The following is a 24331-nucleotide window of genomic DNA, read 5'->3' as shown; positions in this document are numbered from 1 at the left end:
GAGCTGAGTCTCAAAATTAGATTGGTTGCATTGGGTTGGTTCCCTGCCGACCGGCAGTTTGTTTTAAAGGATGGAGTGAAATACAGAGCTCAAGATATTTACAATTTCACTTTTTACGCTTTGTTTTCCTATGACATGTTGCAGGCGAAAAAATGCCAATGCCATTCAACGGAGAAGGGCATCTACTTTGGATGTTCCAAAATGAAATAAGTATAGAACTCTGCATTAATAGCATTGCCTTGATTTTTCTTGTTGCGTCCATGATATCTGACTGTGTGTTCATATCACCTAGTTCCAAAGTGTCATTGTGGCTGTCAACAATCCATCGACTGCGTAAAACACTGATCCATTAGACCTCAGACGTCAGTCCTTTTCACTATCGATGTTTCTATTACTCTCTACGACTCCAGATGGATGTCCCACAATCTTGTTATAGAAACCATTTTGTGGGAAATGTAATCATTATTTGATTACTCTCTCTGAGTGGAGCTCTCTTGGACCTCTGTGCCTTTTTATTCCCGTATATGCTCAGCATCAGTCATCTACATGAACATTGAAGGAGGCAATATGAGTCCCAGAGAATATTGTCTCCCTGAACATAGTATACTGTGTTTTGCATAGTCATCTTTTTTGATTGATCCAATTATTAAAAGTCGTGATTAATTGCAACATTTACCTGGAGCTAACGCTGCAGATAGCACTGCTGGGTTATTTGAAAAGTCATAGACAATCGATCAATATTATAATAATACTTTTAGCAATAATGTTTATCTTTAATTTACAATCTGTAGAAACTATGAGAATAAAAAGGTTCTGAACTTTTGTGAAGCATCACAGCACAGTTGAAAAATATATGGCAAATAGAAATCCAATATGGATGGCGTTAAGAGAGAGAGATGGGAGGAGTTGAATGGAGCAGGGTGGGACTAATAACAACAAGATAACTCATGTAAAATATACTGTGTCTGTAAAATGTATATAGGTTCAGAACTTTTGTGAAATAGCAGTTAAAAATATATGGCAAATCAAAAATCTAACTGGATGGACACCAGAAATAGATGTTAGAGGAAGGCCAGGACTAAAAACAAATAAAATATAACTATTGTAAAATAGATTGTGTCCGTAAAAGGTATACAGTATGTATAAATTGGAAGTAGAAGCCTAAGTGTTCTTGTTTATTAGTTTACTCCAATTAGGGGAGGAGTGGTAGGTTTTGTAAGAAATAATAAAGGAAAATGTATTTAAAAAAGATGTGTGTGTGTATACATATATGTGTGTATATATATATATATGTATATATATATGTGTGTGTGTATATATATATATATATATGTGTGTGTGTGTGTATATATATGTATATATATATGTGTGTGTGTATATATATATATATGTGTGTGTGTATATATATGTATATATATATGTATGTGTATATATATACTAAAATGGTCAGCCTTTTGAAATGCATAATTCTGTGTTTTCAAACCAGAAAAATCATGTTTTCTTATTCCTTCCAATCTGACATGTATATGATTGACTGGCAGAGATCACGTTAAAAGTTGGTTAGACATTTATTGTTATGTTTGCATATATAGATTACAGTATACAGTTATTGACTTGGTTCGGGTTAGACTGTGGAAAGAGGGTTCTCAGTAAAAATTTACTCCAACACGTTTAGCTGATTGCTATAAATGATTTGGTTTATTTTTCTTGTGTTCAATTCAAACAATTTGCAATCATTTGAGATTGGGTTTAACAGTATAATTTCAGTCCCTGTCAATTGAACTGGACATGGAATTTATTTATTGGTGTATAATTCAATTCCTGAACCAACAGGAATTGACACTAACCCATCAAGTCTTGGCTGTCTTTCAGTTAAATTCCGCAGAGGTGGACCCATCAGAGGCCTCTCTGCGGACGTCTGAGACCGATTGGGGGAAAGGCCGTCCTGTCTGTCTGTCTGTCCGTCCAACAGTCAGGTGTCTGAGGAATAGCATCCTCCATGCATGTGGCCAAATAGCACTGTAGCGGCAGGACATCACAGGGCCACTCCCTCTGACAGGTCTGAGTGGTTGGAGCCATAGCTGATGGTGAATTCTGTGGGAACTGTGAGGAGCTGGCTGGGGCTGGGCACTTTACTGTCCTGAAGAAATATACAGTCAGAAAAGCAAAACATTACTTTAGACCAGGGTTTCCCAAACTCGGTCCTGGGGGCCCCCTGGGTGCATGTTTTGGTTTCTGCCCTAGCACTACACTATTCAAATAATGAGTTGGTTATTTGAATCAGCTGTATAGTGCTAGGGGAAAAAACAAACGTGCACCCAGGATGGGCCCCAGGACTGAGTTCAGGAAACCCTGCTAGAACAATATTAACACACAGGTAGGGACTAAGGCTGAACTATTACAATGTTATATTAATATTTTTACACAATACACATACTTTTACACACTACTATATTCTTTGGAAACGAAGTTACCTAACTGGTTGTGCAGTGATAAGTGCTATAGCAGAAAATGGTTAACAAAAGAAAATAAGATGAATGTATGGAATCAAATTATTTTCTTACGTCATCATACTTTCTGTCACTGTAGATATCGTTCTTGTCAATGAAAGTGAGCATGATCCAGTCACAGATAATGGAACACTGGAATGAAGAAAAGTAATATATCAATGAATAACTAGACGATGACACGACCATTTAAGGGAAACGGGTACAAACAGACTACATCAACACATACCACGAGAGTGCTGAGAATCAAACTCACTATTCCAACAGATGTCATGGCTGTCACCGTGTTGATGATAGTTGGGATGATGCTGAATCGTCCAGCCTGGAGAGGAATTATTGCAGAAAATGAGATGGACAGAGTCCTTATATCGCTTTATGTCACTGAGTAATCGTTCTCAACAACTGGTTCATGGTTAATTGAGTACTGATGAAGGATGTTGACGGAGGAACTTCTTACATGTCCATGAACTATGACGTCCAGACGAATCCCGAAGGCCTTGATAAGTGTCCGGAACTCTTCTCCGTCCTTACTGTAATACTTGGCAAACCTAGACCATTTAATAAGTCAAGACCTGTATGCCTCTTCATAACCAAGTTACAGCAGAGATAGACTTAAAGGTTACAGTAGGTCATGTCAATGAGATGGCAATAGTAAAGACATGATCGTATGCACTGGGCACCAAACAGAAGAATATGAAACACGTTTCCTGGTTTCTGTTGCGAAACGTTTGGCTATAGTGTGCACTAATGAATATGACCCAGGCATTCACAAGATGCTATGAAGAGGCTCACCTGAAGTTGTAGCCAGAGCTGGGCAGGTTCTTCCGAAGATCCAGGCGACGGAAGGAGTACGTGGGGGTACACTCTGAGGGGTCCAGGTCAAGGTCACACTTCCAGTTGATGAACACTCCAATCACTCCCCCCTGACAGGACACAATTGATGAGCTCTCTAACTGAGCCATTACTGCCGCTCTATCCAACACATCTTCTCATTCCTCCTTAATGTGGATTGTTTCTATTAGTTTTGATTGCCATTATCTATTTAGCTACTTATTTCCATGATCTGTAAACACCGTCGGATTTTGAAACATCACACACACACACACACATATCGTTAGAGACGTTAGACCTAGATCATGTGTTCTGTCGTTCATGTGAGCCCCGAATAATAATGGTTCTCTATGCTTGATATGATTTGTAAAATGGGATATACAGTGTCACTGTCTGGATGTAGATTGCGGGTGTACACGTACAGTCCTGCAGAGCTCGCTGAACTTCTCCCTGGCCTGTTCTGCGATGTAGCCCAGCCGGAAGATGGGGCAGTAGGGGTGTTTCTTCTCATTGTAATGACACTTATTCAGATATTTCTGCCCATTTCGTTTGTTTGGTTTGATGTTTCCTCTGCGAAAGAGATAAGAGAGAATTGCTTGCAGAAACAGTTGAGGCAGCATATTAACAGGGATACAGTTCCCTTTACAGGTGTGTGTGTGTGTGTGTGTGTGTGTGTGTGTGTGTGTGTGTGTGTGTGTGTGTGTGTGTGTGTGTGTGTGTGTGTGTGTGTGTGTGTGTGTGTGTGTGTGTGTGTGTGCGCGCGCGCGTGTGTGTGTGTGTGTGTGTGTGTGTGTGTGTGTGTTGTGTGTTGTTGAGGGGGTTCATACTATACCTCAGCACTTTAAATTTGGGGAAATGGATGGCATTCTTGATGTAAACAGTGAAATTGATGGCCTCTGCCAATGCCGGCTCCCTGAAGGACACAACAACATATTTCTCTTTATTTTATGATTTTACAATTGACTTATTCCAGGCTAGGGAGACAGTCGTTTTGTTTGTGACTGCCTACTATCTAAAATGTCATATTGATATTGACCCTCACCATATTGCGGCATAGTCCTCAATAGGACACCAGGTCTGAATCTCACAGGTCTTGAAGGTCTGGTTGTAGTAGGGAACACAGCGCCCAGTTCTCTGTCCTACAGGAAACACATCAGACTGAATGCATTAGCTGGACCATCTACTGACAGACAGATTCATAGAACTGGCTTAGTGGGACTTTTCACTTAGTTCCCTCTTTTTCCCTCTTTTTCAGTCCGTACCATTGCCATCAAAGTTCACTTCCCTTGAGATGCAGTCAGCATCCTTTGAGCAGTTGGCACTGGGAACGGTGAAATGCTAAGAAAAGAGGAAAGTGTCATTGTTTTAGACATTATCAGCTTTTCCCAGCTGTGCTGCTGTGGGGTGGTAGTGATACTGATAAATCTTTATCACATTATCTTACAGAGCTTTTCCAGGAGACAGTGCGAGTTGCAATAGTGGAGTATGGAGCAAGGCACACAACTTAATATACAGCCCTAGAATTGATCAATGTAAAATGACTGCAGTATTTTTATTGAGATGTTTTTTTGGTTTCAGGAGAACACATGAGTGTGGGGAATGGTTGAGACCGCTCACCTCAGCACACGTGCCTTGCCTCTGGTTGTGTGTGACCTCTCGTCTCAGTATTGTACTGATCACGTCACCGCCCTAGAGGTGAAATGCCACAGAGAAGAAAGTACAGTATATGATGGTAACTAGTCACGTAGGCTACATGTAGAAAACATACAGTATAGCTACATATTGCATCATCTTTCTGACATCTATTTTACCTAATGTCCTTGCTTTATGAATAGAGCCAAACGTGCATGTTCAGGATCGACTACATTGCAGTCGGTGACCGCAGACTGACTGATCTACAAATCATCTTGTTTCCTAAAGGACTCATTATTATTTGTAAATCAGTCCATTTTCTTCATCAGTGATCATGCGACTGAGCAAAATGTACAGTACCAGTCAAAAGTTTGGGCTCACCTCTGAGGGTCGGACGTATTCCACCATGTCCAGGATGTGGTCCCCCAGCAGTGCTGTACCTTTCATCTTAGTGTAGACTGAGCTCTCTGGCCTCGTCTCACTGTCCTGATAGGCTTTCTGACTGATAAAGACATACCTGTAGAAGGGTGATTCGACAGCCACAGATTAACTTCTGTTCTGTGGACAAATTCAGTCTTTCCAAGTGATTTTAATTGTACTTTAATGCATGCCCACACTTGCGCTTATTCAGACAATAAAGATCTAAATTCATTTATTTTGGGCTTCATGATATACTGATGACCATGAGGCATACTTAAACATTTGAAACTTGATTTTAAATGTTGGAAAATGTTGGAAAAAGCTGAAATAGGATGTTTATGAGTAGACAGACACAAATCTCCTTCAAGGACCATCAGGAAAACGAAAATCGATGAAAATTGGCCTATTTGGATCACATTACACAATGATGCCAGTGAGACTACAGCTGTCCGTCTTGACCACAGCAATCGTTATGTGCTTACCATCAATTATGCTGTATATTTGTTTGGAGATTTAATTGCGAGTGAAAGGCATTTCCTCACCACAAAGTGGCTATTCTCAGCAAATGATTCATTTCACATCACAGTGTTATGGGTGGTATAGCTATTGAAAGCAAAAAATATGGGTCCACTGACAGGACATTTGATCTGAGCTTGAAAGTCAACCAATGTTTTTGTTTAAGTTATCATTCTTTACTTCTTATGCTTTCCAATACCAGACTTAACATTGCCTTGTTAGGCACAGTATCTGCAATATCCAACGCAGGTCATAGATAATGCAACATAAACACTCAATCACAACAACAAAAAACAGGATAGTTACACACCAAGACAATACTATTTAAAATGGTATATTTTTATGCATGCATCAACAGGAGGCCAATACTTACCAGATGAAATAGGTGATCACAAGAAACTGAACCCCCCTATATATGACTCCAAGTTTTTTGTTTTTAACCACCATTACCTTCGGGGTCTCATAGTCCCAGAAACCAAGAAAATAATCCTTAATAAACTCAAGCAGTCCCATTATGATTTCTGAGTTTATCAGCTGTCTGTTCAGATATGAGGTCCTGAGTGACTTGTTCCCAGATACTTCCAAGTTTATGTAATGAGTCAGAGTCAGTCTCACTCTGTCTCTGTCTCGCATTCTCTCTCTCTCTCTCTCTCTCTCTCTGCCTCACCCCCTGTAGTGCTGTTCTCAATAATACATAGCATCAAATTGATTAGGCTCAACAGTTTTATTCCTAATGGATTATTTGTGTGTGTTGTGTGTGTGTGTGTGTGTTTGTGTGTGTGTGTGTGTGTGTGTGTGTGTGTGTGTGTGTGTGTGTGTGTGTGTGTGTGTGTGTGTGTGTGTGTGTGTGTGTGTGTGTGTACCAGTCAAAAGTTTGGACACACCAACTCATTCAAGGGTTGTTTTTTTTTTTTACTATTTTCTACATTGTAGAATAATAGTGAAGACATCAAAACTATTAAATAACACATATGGAATCATCATGTAGTAACAAAAAGTCAAATTTTATTAACATTTTAATTCTTCAAATAGCCACCCTTTGCCTTGATGACAGCTTTGCACACTCTTGGCATTCTCTCAACCAGCTTCACCTGGAATGCTTTTCCAACAGTCTTGAAGGAGTTCCCACATATGCTAAGCACTTGTTGGCGGCTTTTCCTTAACTCTGCAGTCCAACTCATCCCAAACCATCTCAATTGGGTTGAGGTTGGGTGATTGTGGAGGCCAGGTCATCTGATGCAGCACTACATCACTCTCTTTCTTGGTCAAATAGCCCTTACACAGCCTGGAGGTGTGTTGGGTCATTGTCCTGTCTAAAAACAAATGATAGTGCCACTAAGCGCAATCCAGATGGGATGGCGTATCGCTGCAGAATGCTGTGGTAGCCATGCTGGTTATGTGTGCCTTGAATTCTAAATACATCACTGACAGTGTCACCAGCAGAACACCCCACACCATCGCAACTCCTCCTCCATGCTTCACGGTGGGAAACACACATGCAGAGACCATCCGTTCACCTACTCTGCGTCTCACAAACACACTGCGGTTGGAACCAAAAATAAAAAATTTGGACTCATCAGACCAAAGGACAGATTTCCACTGGTCTAATGTCCATTGCTCGTGTTTCTTGGCCCAAGCAAGTCTCTTCTTATTTTTGGTGTCCTTCGGTGTTGGTTTCTTTGCAACAATACGACAATGAAGTCCTGATTCAAGCAGTCTCCTCTGAACAGTTGATGTTGAGATGTGGCTGTTAATTGAACTCTGTGAAGCATTTATTTGGGCTGCAATTTCTGAGGCTGGTAACTCTAATGAACTTATCCTCTGCAGTAGAGGTAACTCTTGGTCTTCCTTTCCTGTGGCAGTTTCATCATAGCGCTTGATGGGTTTTGCGACTGCACTTGAAGAAAGGCTATTGAAATGTTCCGTATTGACTGACCTTCATGTCTTAAAATAATGATGGACTGTCATTTCTCGTTGCTTATTTGAGCTGTTCTTGTCATAATATGGACTTGGTCTTTTACCAAATAGGGCCACCTTCTGTATACCACCCCTACCTTGTCACAACACAACTGATTGGCTCAAATGCATTAAGAAGGAAAGAAATTCTACAAATGAACTTTTAGCAAGGCACACCTGTTAATTGAAATGCATTCACGGTGAATACCTCATGAAGCTGGTTGAGAGATGGCCAAGAGTGTGCAAAGCTTAGGCAAAGTGTGGCTACTTTAAAGAATGTTTAACACTTTTTTGGTTATTACATGATTCCATATGCGTTGTTTCATAGTTTTGATGTCTTCACTATTATTATACAATGTAGAAAATAGTTTTTAAAAAAATAAGAAAAACCCTTGAATGAGTAGGTGTGTCCAAACTTTTGACTGGTTGTGTGTGTTTGAATGAATTATGAATGAATTCGTCAAAATCCAACTTATTTCCAATGAATAGATAGACACACATGGGATCCAAATTTGACTGATTTACTTTTATGTTTTAGGTCTTTTATATTCAGGCCTTAAAATGGACAGCTTGAGGTGTCGGGGTCTTGCGAGTTTATTCCGCGCATGTCACACAACACGTGCATCAGCCACGGTATTTTTTCGTGGTGGTGGTGTTTACAGGATTGTCTAGAGAAGTAAAGCCATTAAAAAAAGTAATTTATTAGAATAACACGAAAATATCTATTGTAAATGGGGGGTCTACAGAAAAAGAAGGTAAGGTTGTCACTATCTGTCAAATTAAGTATCCAACGATTTTGCTAGCTACGTAAAGCTAAAGTTGGCTACAGTAGTTTATCTGAGCACAGCATTAAATACCTATGATTTTACTTTAGGCCGAACATGTTTAGGTAACTGTTACTAGTTAGCTGTAAAACTATAATCTTGATAATAATCACATTTTTTGTAATAGATTGCTTGCATGAAACACGTCTTTGTACTCAACTATTGTAGTTCTACGTCGGTCTAGTCGAGGCACATGCCGTTGATGCAGATTGTTTTCAACCCTTCTATGCTAGCTAGTTAACGTTAGCCTAGCTGCTACGGTAGTACGTTACATCTTCACCTGGTGAATAAAAAAGACAGAGTACTAAATAGTGATAAAAGATAAGCTGAACATTGTCAGCATCAAGGTTTTTGCGATTTAGTATGGTTACACGTGTTGTAGTAACAATCTAAGAATGACATCCTCGCTACAAGCCAGGTTTCTCCAATACCCCACGTCTTTTACTGTCTTCATGTCTTGTGAGTAACTGTAAACCCATTTGTATTCAGTATGAGAGGGGCTCTGCCACCAACTACATCACACGGAACAAAGCCCGCAAGAAGCTGCAGCTAAGCCTGGCAGATTTCAGGTACTGGGTGACGTTGCTACTGACCCACCACAACAACTTATTCATTAGTACACACTGTAGCAAAAGTTTTACAATGGAAAATACGTGTTTTGTGAGTTGTAGGCCCTCCTTATTTCAGTCCATTTTCTTCCCTGTGGTGTCTAGTGTAAACAGCCTTGTACTTTGGTTGTGAATGTAATCTCATGGTTCCCTCTGGTATTAGTTATAGCTATGCCAAATTGAGTCTATCTTCGTCCTGTGTTCCATAGACGCCTGTGTATTCTGAAAGGCATCTACCCTCATGAGCCTAAGCACAAGAAGAAGGTGAACAAGGGTTCCACGGCCCCCCGCACATTCTACTTGCTCAAAGACATCCGGTTCCTCCTGCACGAGCCCATCGTTCGAAAGTTTAGAGAGTACAAGGTAATGTTTTATACTAGTGTTTTGACTACTATATAGACATGTTTGTTTATTGACATTTTCGTACCATACAGTGAATTTTCAGTCCACTATTTTCAAATCAAGGGGCAGATCTAGTAAGGCTGCCTTGTCCTGTTCTGTCTCTGGTAGGTGTTTGTGCGTAAACTGAGGAAGGCATATGGAAAGGCAGAATGGACAGGGGTGGAGAGACTGAGAGATAACAAGCCTGGCTACAAACTGGACCACATCATCAAGGAGAGGTGAGGGCTCAATCCACTGCAGTGCCAACTGCAAACAGGAGATGGCAATGTTGAGCATATAATTACATACACTGAATGTTCAAAATATTAGGAACATTTGGCTCTTTCCATGACAGTGAATCCAGGTGTAAGCTCTGATCCCGTATTGATGTCACTTGTAAAATACACTTCAATCAGTGTAGATGAAGGGGAAGAGACAGGTTAAAACTTGAGACATGGATTATGTATGTGTGCCATTCAGAGGGTGAATGGGCAATACAACATATTTAAGTGCCTTTTGAACGGGGTATGGTAAAAGGTGCCAGGTGCACCAGTTTGTCAAGAACTGCAATGCTTCTGGATTTTTCATGCTCAACAGTTTCCCGTGTATATCAAGAATGGTCCACCACCCAAAGGACATCTGGCCAACTTGACACAACTGTTGGAAGCATTTGAATCAATCTGGGCCATTATCCCAGTGGAATGCTTTCGACATCTTGTAGAGTCCGTGTCCCAGTGAATCGAGGCTGTTCTGAGGGAAAATGGGGGAGCAACTCAGTATTGGGGATGTGTTCCTAATGTTTTCTACACTCGGGGAATAGAAAATAGGCAGTGACTGCCAATACTGACTTTTTGCTCCTGCCTATCTGGAGGCCTTTTTCTCAAAGCTAAGGATCTGGATCATGTTCTGTGCATGTTATTTTACACACACTATGTAGGGCTGGGCGGTATACCGTATTTTACCATATACAGGTATTGATGCATGGACCGTTTTGGGTTTTTATTTTACCTTCTATCTGTAGTTGAATGTTATTCTTTACTCCGCTACTTGAGTCCTCTCTCCGCTCTCTCTCTCCATGCTACTTACCACACAGAACTTGCCTCGCCCACTGGCACTCAAGGAGTGCCCTTTTTGTTGGTCGACTACGAGACACTTGCGTTCAGTCTGCCTGGCCAATGCAACACATGCAGCAATGTTGATGACTATGATGCTTTTTAATATAAATCCATAAGCATTCTACAGTTACACGATTAAATTCTTTCTTATATCTGCAAAAAGCTAGTTTGTCTTTTCTTAGCACATTGTGGCGAAGTCGTGTTATCTCCTAATCGCTAGTAAGCTGGATAAATGTACTGAGTCAGACTAAACAGAGCTAGCTATAGAGCCTGATAATACCAGTGACAGTGTAGGCCTAAATCAGCATGTTGATTGTGCAACAGTATCTTCTAAATGAAAGGGGAATATGCACAGCATAAATGTTAGCTACATGAAGTAGCTAAGATAACGTTTTAATGTTGCCAAAGATTATAGGGTCCCCTAGGAAGCACTGACCAACACTTTGGTTCCTTACCCTGTCACAATAACTCTTCTGGCATTTTCATTTGTTTTTATGTCAATTAACACTGTATTCAAAGTGCCCACTATTATCTTCTAACTGTAGAATTAGAATAATCATTATTTTTTCCATGATTCCAACAGTTCACCCAAGTGTTTGGGTGAAAAATATGGCCTCGATTTTTTTTTTCAATATCGTTGCAGCCCTACATGGCAGTGGGGAAATGATCTCAAATGAGTGCAGGAAATGCAGATATGTATGAAAATGCAGGGAATTATTTTTGCTTGTAGTTTTAATTGAACAGTATTTAACATTCAGAGATCCATTGACATTCTATGTGATTTATATGTTACCACCCTAGGGTCACACACTACTCATAGAAAATGTATAACTTTTATTATTCAAAAACATAAATACAGTCATACCGTCAACTTCTTTTTAAATACCGTGATAGGATATTTTGGCCATGTCGCCCAGCGCTTACCCTATGTAGCTGGTGCTCATGATGAACTGTAGTTTCTCTTTGCTTATTTGAGCTCTTCTTGCCATAATATGGACTTGGTCTTTTACCAACAACATGACGTTACCCCCTCCATGTCAACGAGAGGGTGTACAACATGACGTTACCCCCTCCATGTCAACGAGAGGGTGTACAACATGACGTTACCCCCTCCATGTCAACGGGAGGGTGTACAACATGATGTTACCCCCTCCATGTCAACGGGAGGGAAGCAGCAGTGGGAGCACTGAGCAGAGGCTATGAATGCAGCAGAGTGGGCAGCAGCTACGTAAAAAATCTAACTCCTGCACATGCACAGAAATCTCTATCAGTAGCCATGGCAAGTCATAAGATCTATGGTGTTGAGCCCTGTTTACGGCTCATGTCAACATAACATTTGTAAAGGATGTCCTACGTTTCTGAGGGTTATGTTCGGGTCTATTTGTGTGCCAGGTACCCCACTTTCATCGATGCCCTCCGTGACATTGACGACGCCCTCTCCATGTGCTTCCTGTTCTCCACCTTCGCCCGCACGGGCAAGTGCCACGTCCAGACCATCACGCTATGCCGACGCCTCACTGTGGAGTGGATGAACTACGTGGTCACATCTCGCTCTCTCAGGAAGGTAGGAAGGACGAGACTGCAGATGTGTCCTCGCTAACATAAATAGTTGGTCCTCATGAATGTAGGCATGATTGATTGATTAAGTAATGATGCTGACTGTTACAGGTACAATAACCACTGAAATGGATTTAAGTCATGACAATTGTATATTCAGTGCATTTGAAGTATTCAGACCCCTTGACTTTGGCAAAAGAAATACTTTACAGCCTTATTCTAAAATTGATGAAATACTTTGTTCCCACTCATCAATCTACACACAGTACCCCATAATGACACAGCAAAAATATTTTTCAAAAAATATATAGCCGGAAATATCACATTCAGACCCTTTACTCAGTACTTTGTTGAAACACCTTTGGCAGCGATTACAGCCTAGAGTGTTCTTGGTTATGAAGCTACAAGCGTGGCACACCAGTATTTGGGGAGTTTCTCCCATTCTTCTCTGCAGATCCTCTCAAGCTCTGTCAGGTTGGATAGGACAGCTATTTTCAGGTGTCTCCAGAGATATTTTATTTGGTTCGAGTCCAGGCTTTGGCTAGGCCACTCAAGGACATTCAGAGACTTGTCCCGAAGCCACTCCTGCATTGTTTTGGCTGTGTGCTTAGGGTCATTGTCTTGTTTGAAGGTGAACCTTCGCCCCAGTCTGAGGTTCTGTGTGCTCTGGAGCAGGTTTTCATCAAGGATCTCGCTGGACTTTGCTCCGTTCATCTTTCCCTCGATCCTGACTAGTCTCCCAGTCCCTGCCGCTGAAAAACATCCCCATAGTATGATGCTGCCACAACCATGCTTCCCCGTAGGGATGGTGCCCGGTTCCCTCCAGACGTGACGCTTGGCATTCAGACCAGAGAGTTCAATCTTGGTTTCATCAGACCATATAATCTTGTTTCTCATGGTCTTAGAGTCTTTAGGTGCCTTTTGGCAAACTCCAAGCAGGCTGTCATGTGCCTTTTACTGAGGTGTGGCTTCCGTCTGGCAACTCTACCATAAAGGCGTGATTTGGTGGAGTGCTGCAGAGATGGTCGTCCTTCTGAAAGGTTTTCCCATCTCCACAGAGGAACTCTGGAGCTCTGTCAGAGTGACCATTGAGTTCTTGGTCACCTCCCTGACCAAGGCCCTTCTCCCCCGATTGCTCGGGTTTGCCGGTCAGCCAGCTCTAGGAAGAGTCTTGGTGGTTCCAAACTTATTCTGTTTAAGAATGATGGAGGCCACTGTGTTCTTGGACTTTCAATGCTGTATAATTCTTTTGGGTGTCTTTCCCCAGATTGGTGCCTTGACACAATCCCGTCTCAGAGCTCTACGGGCAATTCCTTCAACCTCATGGCTTGTTTTTTTCTCTGACACGCACTGTCAACTGTGGGACCTTATATAGACAGGTGTGTGCCTTTCCAAATCATGTCCAATCAATTGAATTTACCACAAGTGGATTCCAATCAAGTTGTAGAAACATCTCAAGGATGATCAGTGGAAAAAGGATGCACTGGAGCTCAATTTCGAGTCTCATAGCAAAGGGTCTGAATACTTATGTAAAGGTATTTCTGTTTTTTATTTTTAATACATTTGCAAAAACCTGCTTATGCTTTGTCATTATGGGGTATTGTGTGTAGATTGAGGAAAAACATTTATTGAATTCGTTTTTGAATAGGGCTGTAATGTAACAAAATGTTGAAAAACTCAAGGGGTCTGACCTTTCCGTATGTACTGAACAAAAATATAAAAGCAACATGCAAGGAAATCAGTCAATTTAAAGAAATTCATTAGGCCTAATCTGTGGATTTAACATGACTGGGCAGGGGTACAGCCACTGGCTGGGCCTGGCTCCCCAATCAGAATTTGTTTTTACACACAAGGGCTTCATTACATACACACTCCTCATGACCTCTCCGACGCCTCCTCAAATGATCCTGCAGGTGAAGAAGCCGGATGTGGAGGTCCTGGGCTCCCGTGGTTACACATGGTCTGCGGTTGTGAGGCTAGTTGCCAAATTCTTCTCTAAAATGATGTTGGAGGCAGTTTATGGTAGAGAAATGAACATTAGATGATCTGGCAGCGGCGCTGGTGGACATTCCTGCAGTCAACATGCCAATTGCACGCTCCCTCAACTTGAGACATCTGTGCTATTGTGTTGGTTGACACAACTGCACATTTTAAAGTGGCCTTTTATTGTCCACAGCACAAGGTGCACCTGTGTAACGATCATGTTTAATCAGCTTCTTGATATGCCACACCTGTCAGGTCGATGGATTATCTTGGCAAAGGAGAAATGCCCACTAATGGCAACGTAAACAAATTTGTGCCCCCCAAAAAACATTTTTTTAGCTCATGACACATGGGACCAACACTTGCCGTTTTATATTTTTGTTCAGTGTACTTAGCGGTGTTATAAGCCTATTACGTGTTGTGAAAGCAATTTGAGTGGTTAGTTCACATTGAATTTGTCTGAATGAGATACATGCTCTTTAGCAAAGAGAATAACTGATATTCCGCAGTACACTTGACATGGTTTTGCTTTCCCTGGCAGGTTTTCCTCTCCATCAAGGGGATTTACTATCAGGCAGAGGTCCTTGGACAGCTCATCACCTGGCTCGTGCCCTACCAGTTTGCCCATGATGTAAGTGCTGAGTCACATCACAGCAGCTCAAAGAGCCATTTTTTTTTATATACTTTGGATTTTTCCACTAATGTACAGAAATTCACCATAGTAAAATGTATACATAAAATACATGCAAAAGACCGGTGTTCAGGGATACATTGTGTACAATATTAACATCACAGCGTTAATACAGTTATGTATGTCAGTTACCACATTAAGTAGTTAATATCCCATTACTGAGCCTCAAACCATATCAATTTCTCCCATCTCGCCTCAAACTTGTTTTCCCTTATTTCTTAACAAATAAGATATATTTTCCATATAGATTTATTGTATAATGGCTAACCAATCATCTAGTTTGGGAGGATCTAATTAATAAAAAATGTTTGTTATAGCTTTCTTACTAGCTGCAAGAAGGTTCCTAATCATATACTATTCACATGCCCTTATTTCATCCTGTACATTTCCTAGGTAGACAACAGAGCAAGTCCTAGGCACACCATCCTAGCACAGGATGTCTTTAATAGTAGAACACACGTTATCCCAAAACACACATTTTTTGCATTTCCAGAACATATGATAGTGGTTAGCTTCCATGTGTCCACACATTCTCCAACACATTTGTTGCGTACAAAGTTCACTCTTAATTTTACCTGTAATAAACAATCAAGTCAGGTTCTTCCAACGTAACTCTGTCCATATTCTTGAATTAGTGGTTGCCTGTTGTGTTGTACACGTTCTTCCACTCTTCATCTTCAGAGATTAAAGTGGATTCATTTTTCAAAAATGTCCTTGATCAACAACATTGAGTTTTCTTTACTTTCTATCAAGCCTTGGTACAATACTGAGATTACCCTAAATTTACTTGCTTTACTAATTGCTCTCAAAACTCCTTTAGTCCATGGGTGAGTTTATATGCTTTAGCTCCTTTGATATAGTAATTCATTTTACTGTAAGTATCTAAAAAAAAAAAAAAATCCAGGTTTTGTATGTTGCCTTGAGTTTTCAGGATCTAAATCTTCCCATTCTCAACAATGGTACACAATGCTGTTATACCCTGATTAACCCATTGTTTAAAACTCTGATCATATGTGCCAGATTTAAATTTGACATATGAACTCTCATGATCCTAATTCTTCTCTCCAATATCTGTTTCCAGACCATATCAAACCAAATATCTAACGTGAATGTTGTTATTGGGTCCAATATATCCTCCATGGTCTTAAATAGTTCTGTCGTGTCTTTGGCTATGCCGGATTAAGTGATATGACATGCTATTCTATAAAATCATTTCTCTGTAATTAATAATACCTAATTAAGCGAATCAGGTAGATAATTAACTAGAAAGTCGGGGCGCCACAAAATAATGTTTATAGAGCTGTTATCTTCTGAATAAACTCTTAAAGACCTAGTAATCGTTTACATCAATAGCAGTCAATATTAATCGTCGCCTTATTTATGTCTCATCTGAACATTGTAGAATTATTGGTTATCTTCACGAACCCTGGCTAACAAGTTGAATCAGCAATCCTGGGGGGAATAGATGTTATCGTTCCCTCTTCACAACGGTCTTGGTGTGTTTGGACCATGATAGTTTGTTGGTGATGTGGGGGGGGGGGGATTAATGTAAATAGTCCAGGTGGCCATTTGATTAATTGTTCAGCAGTCTTATGGCTTGGGGTTAGAAGCTGTTAAGAAGCCTTTTGGACCTAGACTTGCTGCTCCGGGACCGCTTGCCATGCGGTAGCAGAGAGAACAGTGTATGATTTGGGTGACTGGAGTCTATAAAAAATAATATTAGTGGCCGTCCTCTGACACTGCCTGGTCTTATCCTTTGCGTCGGACTCGTGGTTATGGCTATGGTCATGGGTCAGTGTTTAATTTGTCTACTTTGTGGATCTCTTATCTTAGCAAATACAAAATATATCTGTGTATTCGTCTAGCTAGCAGTCTTGTAGCTTTACGGCCCCCCTCATGAAATCTGTTTAAAATAAATTACTGTTACTCAGAATATCATCTATTTTTCTCCTTGTTTCTTTAATCTGTTGTGGATCAAGTGATCTTTTCTTTTTGTTCCATACCTTTCAACTTCTTAATCAAATTCTGATATATAGCCAATCTAGCTTTCTTCTGGAATGTTGTAAGTGTGATTTAGTTTTGCACAAATGACAACCTTCACTGCATCCCATAGAATATTAGGATTCAACTTATCATTTTCCTCTATACATCTCCTTATTTCCATTTTTATATCATCTACCATTGAATGTGAGAATTTTGAAAAGGGCCATCTCCACACAGTCTTTATTTTCCTACAGTTTAGATGTATGGCCATAGAAATGATACTATGGTCTGATACGTCAGATATCCCAAACACACATTCCTTCACACTATACCTATAGATTATTTTCTATCTGAGAATGGAGTGAGAGGCATTGCTTCAAGGCAAATTTAAGTTGATGCTGTTAATTGTGGGTAAATTAGAGGAACTTGATAAGCGTACGTGGCAATGGCTCTCCTCAACATTGACTCTACAATGCATTCTTTCAGGCTTAATTATCTATCCTTTCTCCCCCAGCACCCGACAGATGTGGACTACAGAGTAATGGCCACCTTCACAGAGATGTACACTACCCTCTTTGGCTTCATTAACTTCCGCCTCTACCAGACCCTCAACCTGGTCTACCCGCCCAAGGTAACCCAGCACCTGGCCTTAACTTGCATCGTGTTCATTACGCAACAAGCGGAAGAAAACGGACTGAAACATGAAGGGGCTACCGGAAGTTAAATAAGAAATGCTTGTTTTTGTTTTCCGTTGCAAAACATTTTGCTACAGTGTGCCCTAATGAATACGATCCCGGAGAACCATTTCAGCTATCACGCGTCACAAGCGGCGCCTTTTTTGTAACCATGTTCTTTTTGTCGATGAACATTATATTGTCTTGTAGTATACAGAGATCATTGGCCTGCTAGTTGTTGTCTGTCTGCGCTGTTGCTAACTCCACCCATCTCTCCAGCTGGACAGCAAAGCTGAGTCGGAGCTGAAGGCAGAGCACGAGGAGGACTACGCTATGGACTCAGAGAGCTACTTGGAGGTGGGCCTTTTCGTCACTGTTATGGATTGATACAAATCAATGAGTAAACTAAATATTAACTTGAGGATTCCTGTATATGTCGGACAGGGCGACATCCCTCTTTATTGATCTGGGCTACCAGCCCGTCCTTGATGGTACTCTTATCAGTAGAAATGTGTTTTTAAGCTGTGTGTAAACTGAACCTGTGAGTTTCATGCGCTCAACAGAAACTGTCAGCCCTGAGTGCCAGCCTGGCACGGGTGGTCGCCACCGCAGAGGAGGAGGAGAACCAGCTGGACCTTTTCCCTACCGAGGGGGTAAGGAGACACTGAATAAAGTAGCTACCAGGTGGTCACGAGTGTGTTATGACCAATGCCTCCCACGTTCACCTTTCATTCCTTCCATTTAGAAAGCCCTTTCTTTCCCAGATCTTTGTGGGTGGAGGAACTATTTGTAGCACACCCTCGTCGTAAATTGATAGTTCTCATACAAAAGTCGTCCTCTGTATTTGACGTTGATGTTCTTTCTAAATCGTTGTTAGGCAATTTGATGATGGGATAAAAATAGCTGATTGAACTAATTGCTCACAGGAAGGCCACACTCTGAAAATCAGTGGGTCTACAGGGAGAGGCTCACGTTTTCCCCGGTGGATTCACCTCATTAGCAGTGTTAGACTGGGCAGCACTCCTCTATGGCTACAAGCTGTTTTATAAACAACATGATGCAACCAAACCACCCCACTAACTGCCTGTGTACCCTTCTAAAAGCTTTTCCTGTCTCCTTTCACCCTACACCTTCTGTCTTTCTTCAGGAGGACCAGGAGAATATGCAGGCCAGAGAGAAGGAGCAGAAAGAGCAGGAGGCCCAGAATAGGCTTTTTGAGGGGCTCAAGTTCTTCTTGAACAGGGAAGTTCCCAGAGAGTCACTGGCTTTTATCCTGAGGTGAGAACCAGCCCACCGCCACAGACATTATGGCACCCTGGGAAGTAAAAACAAGCCAAATCTTTTGGGGATGGTTTCCATGCCACACCGCACCTCAAAGGGGAGCTTTGATGCACCATGAAGTGAACCATTGTTTTTTTTATCTCCATCCCTCTCTGTCTGCCAGGTGTTTTGGTGCCGAGGTGTCCTGGGACAAGTCCCTCTGCATCGGTGGCACCTACGAAGTGGCCGACGAGACAATCACTCATCAGATTGTAGACAGGCCTGACATGGACAAGCAGTACATCAACAGGTGAAGGGACCCCGACGGTTCATATACCTTTATCTGCAGTCATTACAGTCGTTGCCAATGTCTTGCCATTCATTCAAAATCTTTGCATGAATGATCTTTGGAAGAAAATAAAAATACAACCCCCGCCCCTCGTTCAAATCACAATTTTATTTCAGCCAGGGCTATTTACAGACCCAAGTGTTTTGTTGCCCGGCTGCTAACTGTTGCTCTGGTTGGGGGGTTTCCTTCTCCTTCCTTCAGTCCCCCCTCAGAGATGGGCTCAGCTCGTCCCCACAATGCCCCCTTTCAAAAGGGCTCTTCCTGCTCTGGTCGCTCAAAGGCCTCTGTTATCCAGGGCTTCCAGGGGGTGGAGTCTGTGGGCAGAGCCACGTGTGACAGTTCTTGTCCCCTTTATCGCTCTTCATAGAGCTTAGCTTTAAACAGGGTACATAATGCCGACACTATGGGCCTGCTAACCCTGTCCAGACCTTTGTCTTCAGCTGTTGTGATCGCAACCTCAACTTGCCAATGTGTGAATGGTCTCACATCTTTTTGGAATGTTTAAATGTTACATTCTAATATGGGTTGGGTTGACTGACTGTATACATTTCCCAATGGAGCCCACCTGGCACAATGGATTAGTCCCAAAGGTGCAAACTCCGCCCATCTGGCACTCCAGACTGTCTGGATCAAACGCTTAAAGTATTTGAAAGAAGGCGGCTATTATTTGAACCCAGTATGATCCATATCTGTGTAGAAACCTTGGTCGTAAAGGAGGCAGGCAGGTGTGTAACTGTAAGCGTGTGTGGTGGTCGTGTCCTGCTCCAGGTACTACATCCAGCCCCAGTGGGTGTTTGACTCSGTCAACGCCAAGATGCGCCTGCCCGTTGAGGACTACTTCCTGGGGACGACGCTGCCACCCCACCTCTCGCCCTTCGTGGAGGAGAAGGACGGCGACTACGTGCCCCCGGAGAAGTTAAAGCTCATGGCCCTGCAGCGCGGGGAGAAGCCCGGTAAGAGCTGAGCAGAGCTGGACTCTGGTCAAAAGTAGTACACTGTAGAGGGAATAGGGTGCCATTTCCTATGCAACCTACAGTTAACCGCTAAAATAAAATACATTTTAACATAGTGTCTTAATAGGGCGTTGGGCTCATTGCTTCAATGGACCTTGACATCGATTCTACAAGTATCTGGAACTCTATGGGAGGGATGCAACACCGTTCTTCCACAAGAGATTACATCATTTGGTGTTTTGAAGTGGAAAACTGTCTCAGGTGCCGCTCTAGAATCTCCCATAAGTGTTCAATTGGGTTGAGATCTGATGGCATATGGTTTACATCATTTTCATGCTCCTCAAACAATTCAGTGACTACTCGTAGTGCCCTATAAAATCTGCGTTGCAGATCGAACCCAGATTTTAAAACTGAATAAATTGTTGAACCAAAAAAAATCATCTAAATGTATTGAACTTATTAGAAAATGCATTAATTTGCCCAATATTATTATCATAAGACATGAACAAAATGCATCCGTGATTTGTATTTTCCTTTCTGAACATTCTGCCCGTCTGTCTGTGCGCGTTTGTCTGTCACTTTTTGTAGCCGTTAGTGATGAGTCTAATGTAATGACAACCGTCTTCTGGTAGATGGAAAGACTTTCCTAAAAACCTTCTCAATTAAATGTTTACTACAAAGTAGCCTGTGCCTACCTGGCAGAATATGATTATTTGCATCAATCCAGTGGCCATTTGTTTAGCAAACTCTGTAATCACATGAGCGCTACAGAAACATCACTAACCAAACAATGGTCTCTGGCTGGTGCGCATTTTAATCCACATTTCTTTGATTTTTACCCTCGAGGTCTCCTGGTGTGGTTTAAGCATTGTTGTGGACTTGGAACATCCAATTTTGTGGATGGGGGCATTGTCATCCTATTGGGGCATAGCCATGGTGGCCAAAATAATGGCCTGCTGAGCATTTCTATACATGACCCTAAGCATGATGGGATTGTAATTCCTTAATTAACTCAGGAACCACACCTGTGTGGAAGCGCCTGCTTTCAATATACTTTGTATCTCTCTCTGCTCTCTGCTTCACATGTTTCTGCACCTGCATGATGTATGTTGCGTTGAACTAAAATGTTCAACAATTTTTTTGAAATATATATCAGTACAAGAGGATGAGGAAGAGGAGGATGAAGAAGAGGAGGAGGAGGAAGAAGAGGATGATGATGTGGACGATGAAGAGTTGACCGAGGAGAAGAATCTGAAGAAGATGGAGGATACGCGAGCCCATGGCAAGGTGAGAGAATCCTAGCAGTCTCTACGAATTTGGCCTCGGGTGATTTGATCTGCCCCCTCCACCAACTTTTCAACAAAATATATACATTTAAAGTCTGCTACAAGTGGTTTTAATTTTGAGGGGGGAAAAGTATAATAAATAATATTCTCTCGCATTATAGAGGGAGATATTTGATAATATAGAAATTTTAAGCAAGGTTTTGAATTTGTTTTAGTCAAATATTATCCGTTTGGGTTTCTTCCGGTCAATTTCCAGTCTACAAGTTATTTAGAATTATGTTCCTGACCTTCCGCTCAAGAATCATCCCGTGGCTGAATCTAGTTGATCCCTGCTCTACAGTTTTACCATCTGAATGGCCTGTTTCATCTAACATAAAACATTATCGTAAGGCGTAGTGCACTATAGAGTGCCATTTTGGACACAACTTTAGATGTATCAATTCTCTCCTGTCCCTGCAGACTTTGGCGGTGAAGGTGACCCCCGGCAAAGTGAAACCCTGGGAAACTGGTTCCGTGGGGAACAAGGTTCGACTGGAGCAGGAGGAGAAGGCAGAGGAGAAGCGTCTGGCCATCATGATGATGAAGAAGAAGGAGAAGTACCTGTACGACAAGATCATGTTCGGCAAGAAGAGGACGACCCGAGAGGTGAGTCCCCTCCGCTGCTCACCGGCCAAACCAACATGGCACTTCACATGACATCACTGTGTCCCGTTGCCTGTCGATGGAGATAGATATTTACATAGATACAGTCCTGTGAAAAAGTATTTTCCCCTTTCCGATTTTCTCTATTTTAGCATATTTTTTACGTTGAGTTATCAGATCTTCAACCAAAACCTAATATTAGATAAACCTGAGGGAATAACACAAACAATTGAGTTTTAAAGTGATGTACTACCCAATGTCCCTGTGTGAAAAAGTAATTGCCCCCTTACACTAACTGGTTGTGCCACCTTTAGCTGCAATGACTTCAACCAAACACTTCCTGTAGTTGTTGATTATTCTCTCACGTCGCTGTGGAGGAATTTTGTCCCACTCTTCCATGCAGAGCTTCTTTAACTCAGCGACATTTGGGGGTTTTCGAGCATAAACTGCACGTTTCATGTCCTTCCCACATCTCAATCAAGACAATGATCCTAAACACACACGCAAGTCTACATCAGAATGGCTGTGAAGCTACACATTTCAAGTTTGAATGGCCAAGTCAAAGTCCAGACCTAAACCTGATTTTGAGATGTTGTGGCAGGACCTGAAACGAGTAGTTTATGCAACAACAAAAAACTGATTAACTCCGGAACCACACGAGTGTAAGGGGGCAATTACCTGTTCACAAGGGCATTGGTTTCTTCTTAAATTTGTTTATTAAATAAATCAAATAAGTATCATTTTGTTATTTGTTCACTCATGTTTCCTTTGTCTAATATTAGGTTTTAGTTGAAGGTCTAACAATCAGTGTCAAAAATGGAGAAAGTCAGTAAGGGGGTAAATACTTTAACGGCACGATAGATAAATAGATAGACGCAGCACATTACCATGTCAGACCCATTAGTACATTTGCCTCGGGAACAGCCGTATTAATATACATGGAGGTAGAGGATCAGGCCTGGCGTTTTGGGATAACTGGCCGTGTACTTTCCACTAGGCTGCTATCTTTGTGCCTAGTACCTACCTATTGAGCTGTAGTGATAATGATTAACAGGGTTTGAATAGCCAGGAAACCTTGCACGCTAAAACAATAGCCCTTTTAGAGAGCATGTGACCTTGGTTGCACACCCATGAATTCTCGATTTTACTCCACTGTTCATTAACTCAATCTACTTCCCCCTCGCAGGTTAACAAACTGACGGCCAAGAGAAAGGCCCACGAGGACGCAGGCAAGGCTCAGAAGAAGCAGAAAAAAGCCAAGAAACAGTAGCCGCTTAACTGTGGATATTCATCAAGGACTCGTTCTTTTTTATTTGTATGGTCGTCAATCATACAAGGTTGAAGTCTCATGAAACTCATAGGTTTATTCAGAAAAAGTTGGTCCCATTGAATATGATGAGTGTTAAAACCATGTGGTCACGCATATTGGCAGTTGGAAAAGCTGGAGGAGTCACATTGTTGTGAAATATTATCCACCCTGCCTCAACCATCGTGAGGTGACTTTGCTTTGTTCTTGTGTGAACTGGTCAGTACTCTGTACCTGAATTCTCCCCCCCCCCCCCATGATTCACCCTATTTTAATCTATGGCGTGTGTAATTAAATGTGGTTCTAAATACTTCAGTAGAATAACTTGTTGGTGTCATCAGACAAATTCAAATGTGTATGAAGCTTACCCCATGAAAACATTTTGTATGCTTAAAAAAGGTGACTCTTGCTTGATATGTAATTCAAATAAATTGTTTATGGACTTCATTTTTTTGTTAATTGGCCCACTTCTTTTAACTTGAGGGAGGTGGGTAAGGTGTGGCAGCAATGCACACGGTAGTGCTTAGTACCCGTGTCAACCTAGCACTACCTGTCACTTATGTCCAATCTTTCTTTGTTTTATGCGTTAGGGCCTCAAGACTTTCCTTTATGAACGTTTAAATGGTGCGGATCCTTTGGATTAAGATTCTTGCATCACTGTCCAGTGTAATGAATTACTTACTGTTACTTCTCGTCACTGCCACTGACTGGGAGTCCAATTCTCCTAGGTTTGGCGGGGCTTGAGTAATTTCATGGTGCCGTTGTGATACTGATGGTTTGTTGACAACCGTAGCATGTTAGCTAAGCCTCGCCCAGCTATGGACAGAAGTGACTACATAGTGGGTTAGGAGCCCTAA

At 41.6% G+C, this 24331-nt stretch overlaps 2 protein-coding genes across 2 annotated transcripts; one reads left to right on the top strand and one right to left on the bottom strand.

Moving 5' to 3' along the window:
* Positions 1-1936: 1936 nt before the first annotated feature.
* p2rx2 (purinergic receptor P2X, ligand-gated ion channel, 2) lies at positions 1937-6496 on the bottom strand. Its single transcript, XM_023979128.2, has 12 exons — positions 6280-6496; positions 5352-5487; positions 4956-5027; positions 4601-4676; positions 4381-4477; positions 4171-4251; positions 3761-3908; positions 3300-3430; positions 2965-3055; positions 2764-2829; positions 2565-2642; positions 1937-2140 (listed from the first exon to the last, which is right to left on the bottom strand). The coding sequence occupies exons 1-12, from the start codon at positions 6417-6419 to the stop codon at positions 2036-2038; spliced, it is 1221 nt and encodes a 406-aa protein (XP_023834896.1). The 5' UTR covers positions 6420-6496; the 3' UTR covers positions 1937-2035.
* A 1986-nt stretch (positions 6497-8482) lies between these two features.
* On the top strand, positions 8483-23778 carry pes (pescadillo). The gene is made up of 15 exons (XM_023978574.2): positions 8483-8617; positions 9176-9255; positions 9504-9657; positions 9805-9914; positions 12183-12354; positions 14872-14961; positions 17519-17635; positions 17958-18035; positions 18242-18331; positions 18826-18956; positions 19123-19248; positions 20056-20240; positions 21397-21527; positions 21986-22171; positions 23355-23778. The coding sequence occupies exons 1-15, from the start codon at positions 8594-8596 to the stop codon at positions 23436-23438; spliced, it is 1758 nt and encodes a 585-aa protein (XP_023834342.1). The 5' UTR covers positions 8483-8593; the 3' UTR covers positions 23439-23778.
* The last annotated feature ends 553 nt before the right edge of the window (positions 23779-24331 follow it).

This window comes from Salvelinus sp. IW2-2015, linkage group LG33, assembly GCF_002910315.2.
Source record: "Salvelinus sp. IW2-2015 linkage group LG33, ASM291031v2, whole genome shotgun sequence".
In the NCBI taxonomy this organism is placed as follows: Eukaryota; Metazoa; Chordata; class Actinopteri; order Salmoniformes; family Salmonidae; genus Salvelinus; species Salvelinus sp. IW2-2015.
This window is presented reverse-complemented; position numbering and strand designations above follow the sequence as displayed.